Source organism: Aptenodytes forsteri, unplaced genomic scaffold (assembly GCF_000699145.1).
Source record: "Aptenodytes forsteri isolate BGI_AS27 unplaced genomic scaffold, ASM69914v1 Scaffold5, whole genome shotgun sequence".
NCBI lineage: Eukaryota > Metazoa > Chordata > Aves > Sphenisciformes > Spheniscidae > Aptenodytes > Aptenodytes forsteri.
The window spans coordinates 2,012,837-2,018,836 of record NW_008795672.1 but is presented as its reverse complement, the minus strand read 5'-3'; the positions used below and the strand labels follow the sequence as shown (position 1 = coordinate 2,018,836).

General features: G+C 39.7%; 1 protein-coding gene across 1 annotated transcript in view; it reads left to right on the top strand.

The window, feature by feature from the left end:
• The window catches only part of XPO1 (exportin 1), a 45,767-nt gene that overhangs the window by 2,359 nt on the left and 37,408 nt on the right, over positions 1 to 6,000 (top strand). Inside the window, exon 3 of the mRNA XM_009282515.1 lies at positions 3,552 to 3,685. Within this exon, the coding sequence (XP_009280790.1) occupies positions 3,560 to 3,685 (126 nt within the window). The 5' untranslated portion in view covers positions 3,552 to 3,559. The remainder of the gene's footprint in view (positions 1 to 3,551; positions 3,686 to 6,000) is intronic.

The following is a 6,000-nucleotide window of genomic DNA, read 5'->3' as shown; positions in this document are numbered from 1 at the left end:
CGGTTCTCGGTTCTCGCCCCGCTCCGTGGCGCGGCCCGCGGCCGCCGCTTTGCGGCGGGGTCCGGGCCGGCGCCGGGCGCCGCCGCTCCTTCCCCCGCCGAAGCGGTTCTCGCCCCGCTCCGTCCCGCTGCCCTTCGCTGGGTGGGTGCGAGTTATTTCGGGGGGGCGCTCCGCGTCGGGCGCGGCCGTGCCGAAAAGGAATGCTCCGAGGGGTCGGGCAGATGTTTGCGAAGCGGTGTTATTTAATCGCGTACGCGGGCACACGTGTGTGAAGTAGTGAGGGAAGGAATCGTTCCATTGCGGCTGCTGGTGTGTTAAGCGTAATGCGAATGCGTTTGTGATGTGCTCCGTTTCGTATCGTGCAGCTGGAGGAATTTACAAGTGATGCAACTAATTCGTTGGAAGAGGGTGGTGGGGCGGTAATTCACTGGCGTTCAGTAGCGGAATTGCACGCTTAGGAACGGGGCAGAGTGACTCTCCTAGGGTTGGGGTTTTTTTTTAATCGCTGCCCCCAGTGAGCTTTAAGTAGCTGGGTTGAAGGTGCTCTAGGGTTCATTGTGAATACTCAACGTTTCTTACTATTAAAATGTCTGCTTTTATCCCTGTGCACTACACGCTTAAATGAATCGGGTGTATCGTAATAAGCTAACAGTTGTGTTAAACTTAAAGGTCCAGGGTCATCGAGAGTTGGGATAACTATGTAAACAGTGCTGTAAATTGCAGTTCTTTTGACCTTCGGTAGATGTCAGATTCTTGCTACGTTGTAGTTCAGATTTTTTTTTTTTTTAAACTTTTTCTCTTCTTTTGTTTCTGTTTCCCCACTTATTGGCAGCGTTGAAGAAGATTAGTGGTCTTTAAGTAGCTGGGTTGAAGGTGCTCTAGGGTTCATTGTGAATACTCAACGTTTCTTACTATTAAAATGTCTGCTTTTATCCCTGTGCACTACACGCTTAAATGAATCGGGTGTATCGTAATAAGCTAACAGTTGTGTTAAACTTAAAGGTCCAGGGTCATCGAGAGTTGGGATAACTATGTAAACAGTGCTGTAAATTGCAGTTCTTTTGACCTTCGGTAGATGTCAGATTCTTGCTACGTTGTAGTTCAGATTTTTTTTTTTTTTAAACTTTTTCTCTTCTTTTGTTTCTGTTTCCCCACTTATTGGCAGCGTTGAAGAATTGATTAGTGGTGGTTCTTAGAGCTGAGGTTTAAACCTGTTCGGGGGCTCAGGCACGATGGGGAAAAAAGTATAGGACTATAGTAAATCCAAAATTATAAGCTTCACATGGGTGCGTTTAGGAGTGGGAAATCGAGTTGATTGCAATTGGTGTTGACCACAAAGCCGCCATTTCTGTATTTCAGTTTTCGAATAGGTAGGTCATTTTGAAGATAATGCTGGGAGTGGCAAAGGGCCCTATTCAAAACATTTCCTTTCTGCTTCCATGTGGTTAATAACTTCTCTTGGTCACGTGGCTTCTCGTTTGTGCTCTTAGCGCTGCGTAAAAACCACCAAAAGAGGCTTAAATCTGAGATGAATGGCCCTACCTGAGGAACGTCTGATTTACGATGTTTCTTCTAGTTTGAAAACCGCTTTCCCGGCTCACGGCTCAGCCATGGAAGCCAGATGTGAACAAAAAGGGGCGTGCCTGACAGCACGCGTGTCTGGTGGGAGTATTAACCGCTCTGAGCTGAAGAGCGTATTAATTGGTGCAGTTTCCTTCTAGTAGTGCCGCTTGCTGCCCTCTGCGAGATGAAATTTTCAAGTGTCCTTCTGAGTTAAAAGAATGACATCGGCCTTCCCTGCTGTTTTGTTTCTTGCTTCCATACTTAACGTTGCAATTTTGAAAACTTCAGGAGTTGGGGAGGAAAAGGACAGATGGGGAGTGTTAGTTTTAATTTATTTCGGTTTCTACTTGATGTTTCTCACCTTCTGTTTTTCCAGGTAGATGTTGTAAAAAGGCTGACTGGATGTTGAGATGGAGCCCTCAAAATGATTACGTTAGCATAGTAATACTAACTAAATGAGTGTTTTTTTTACTTCAAAATACAATTAAAATGTTTGTTTTTTGAAGTTAATATCTTTCTGTAGAGAAGTAAATGAAATTGCTTGACGCTGCTTGCAAATATGCATTTCTAAACAAAAGATTTTCCTTGTCTGTATGCTACTGTAGGTAGGACTTTTACTTAATTAGCAATTACTTGGGTTGAGGCACAGGTTTGTCTTGCTCTTTACTTTTGAGCGTGACTTAAATATGTAAGGCATAAAACGAATTCATACTTACACATGAAGTTACTTAGTAAGAGCAGATTGGACTTCTAGCTTATGCTAAAGAATGGGTTGGCTGTGCCTATTGGGGGTGTTTCTGGAAGTTTCAGACTGTATCTTTCTGAGTATGCAGATAGCTCTATCTTTTGAGTGATCTCGCAGTTGTCCAGACTTCTGGCTATTTCTCAGGTGTGCAGTTTTATATGAAATTTGTAGCTTTACAGAAGATCCTGAAAAGGAGGATGAAAGGTAGGAGAGCTGCTGTAGAGGAGGGGGAAGGAATATGTGTTACAGTTGCCAGTAACTGTGAGAAGAGCAGTAAACTTAATCAGGTGCTTCCAACGTGGGGGGTGGTGTGAAAAGGTTAGAGTATAATTTACCATCCACAATTCTGTGGTTCCTGGCTTATTTTCTTGCTTTTTGCAATTGCCTTTATCTTGTACCAGTCTCTGGCTGGTAAGCATCTTACATGCACACCCCACCTGACTTTCTTTGCATAATATTGAGGCTGCTATATCTAGGACAAAGAGTTAATGCTATGTGTCGCTGGTTTTATGGGACCTGAAACCTCCAGTAGAATTCCATTTCAGTTTGAAGTGATCTAACGTGGTACACGGAGTAACCTGCTGACTTAACAGTCCCCTTACTTCATCCTCTCAAAGTGCCTTCAAACAGTCAACTTTCTTAGTTTCAATGGTAATTTTTTACTTGTACTTAGTTAACTTGTAGGTTTTTTTTTTCCCCCAAGTATTTGAAAAATGCCCTCTGGCTAATTTCTTACTGTGTATATAGATCACATTTCACTTTTATAACTAATTGTTTAAAAGCTTTTAGAACTGTTCTTCTAAATGTGCATGTTGGCCTCAGAAACTCAAAATTTGACTGAGATTGCTAGTATGGGTTTTGGTTGTAACAATACTAGATATTTCTACCAGCAAGCTTACTGGTTTACACACGTTACACCAGGGACTGGTAGGGGTTGATACCTGCTTTGAAATAAGTTTTAGCTTGCTGATAATACAGCCCATTGGCTAGTCAGACTGTTATTATGGGTTATGCCTGCTGAAGACCCTTAGAATTTAGTTGGGGTAGTGATGCGTGAATTTTTCAGAGTGGGTTTGTCCTGCTACTTGCTCAACAATTGAAGGAGTGTTGTATTCAGTGCTATCTAGAACTGCTAACATAGCTCATCTCATTCAAATGAGATGCGTAAGTTGAAGCACTTGCTTTTCAACTACATCTACTAATAATTTCTTACTAATTGATCAACATTTTTTATTTATTTTGCAGTAATCTATGCCAGCAATTATGACAATGTTAGCAGACCATGCAGCTCGTCAGCTGCTGGATTTTAACCAGAAACTGGATATCAATCTCTTGGACAATGTGGTGAACTGCTTGTACCATGGAGAAGGTGCGCAGGTAATGTGGACTTAGAACCTATGTTTATTGACAATGTTTAACGTTGAGCAAAATTAATTCACTTCAGTAAAAATCGGTAATACTAGTGAATTTACTCTGCTAGTGACTGGAATATCACTGGTAATTCACATGCCCTGGTTTAAAGACAGGCCTTGTGTGATGAACATTAAAATGACACTTGGAAAAATGTTAGTTTAGTGTGTGTTCATTTCTAGCATGCCTTCTGCTGGTGAAAGGTATGAGCAAGTGCAGTTTGGTAAGGGCGCTTCTGCTTGCAGCTCGCCTTCTCTGACTTAGTTCTTCAGGAAGGTCTGAGTTACCTGTTATTTATTACCGTGGACAGGATTGTGAAGCCATAAATTTAATGTTGGCTTCACCAAAGGATTGTATTTAAAAGAAAAATCTTAATGATGTTATTACTGTGTTTGTACTTAAATATGTGTGGCATGCTTCTTTATAAGAGAAGAGTTTGTCCTTGTATCAAGTTTTTTTTTCCGCCATTACTGTTTGTCTGCACAGGTTCCTCCTGCGCTCTCTTCTTTGGACTTAGTGCAGACTGTGAAGTCTTAAGTTTAAATCGGGGGAATATGTGCATTTGTGTGTTTGCATATGTTGTCTTGAAAGTGAATCTTGTATTGCTTTTAGCTGTTTCTTGAACTACTTTGGAAAAAAGACTTAAATGTTGAAAGCAAGTATTGCTACAAGGGTGTTGGCATAGTTGCTCTTCTGGCAAATTTTAATTGTTCATGCTTAACAAATTGGGAGTTTCAGTGTCAGGCATCTCTTACTAAGATATTCTTGCACAACAATAAGAAGTGAATTAAAATGAGACAAAGTAGCTGATGCTTTTCTATTCCTTCCAGCTGTTAGAATAAACAATAATATACTTGCTTATACTTGTTTTGTGTATCTTTAAAAAAAAAAAAAAGCTTTTGTAAGGCTTACTAATGTGAATTCCTACAGGTTCTGAAATACCTTGCTGTTTTTTTGAAATATTTGTATTTTGAGTTTCTTAAATGCTTTTCTATTCCTTCCAGCTGTTAGAATAAACAATAATATACTTGCTTATACTTGTTTTGTGTATCTTTAAAAAAAAAAAAAAGCTTTTGTAAGGCTTACTAATGTGAATTCCTACAGGTTCTGAAATACCTTGCTGTTTTTGAAATATTTTTGTATTTTGAGTTTCTTAAATTCAAATAGTTACTAGCTGTAGTTTTTTTTTAAATGATCATATGACAGAAAACTGCTTGTAGCTTTTGCCTTAAAACTATGGACTTCTGAGTGCTTGTTTTGTGAGCAGTATGTTTGTTTACTGCCTTACAAAATAGGTGGTGTTTACAGTATTGTTTGGTTTGAATGGAGTTTAAAAAGTTGGGAAGGTTTATAAGGAGAATAGAGGATTAACACTAAATACAGTGATCAAATTGCCATTGTTCTGGTATTGTGAGAAGTTGTTCCACTTAAAACAGCTGGGTATAGTCTCTGGTATTTAGAAAATCAATGCAATAAGAAGCAAAAATTCAAGAGGTGGCGCTTAACTGGAAAAATTGAATTATGATATAAACCTATTTTAAATACATGTACTAATATGTGTCACTTTAATGAAAATTTGGTTTGCTATTTTAGTCTGTTTCCAAAGGTGGAGACATATTTCAGTGAGTCTGTGAGCTCTTACCTCGTCCAAGGAGTTCAAAAGTTCCCGCAGGAAAAAATGCTTCTCTCTGGAGTCTGACAGCTGAAATCATGACTTACAGGGTGGCATGAATAATAGAAGTTGAGGAAACTAAGTATTAAAATTGGGAGATTAACAGTGGTTTGCCTGGAATAGATTGGGGTAATGTTAGGGTAAAAAAGGTTTGGAATGCAGCCTGGATGGCCCATGCTGAACTTGCTTTCAGATTCAGCTGTCTCCTTCTGCTTAGTTCTTATCTCTGCTTGCAAAACTCTTACCTGCTGATCTATATTAGGCAAGAAAGAAGCTCTTTTCTGTCGTAGACTTCTACACTTTTTTTCTGTTCTTAGCTTTTTTTGGTATACTTCTCTGAAAAGAAAGAATGTCCCCAGTGCAATACATGACTAAGGAGACTTCAGACAACTCGTAGATATTTAGCTGGACTCATCCCAGACTCCTAATTCCATTGGTCTTAGACCTTCACATGTCCAGAAGGATTATTTGCTAACTGATTCGCTTTTTGGTAGCAATAATACAGTTGAGGCTCCCCATCTTGATAAAGCATTACTGTTAAATTTATACTGTTTTTATGAAACTACAGGAATTGTTGTCCAGAAAAGGGGTTAGTGGGTATGAAAGCAAA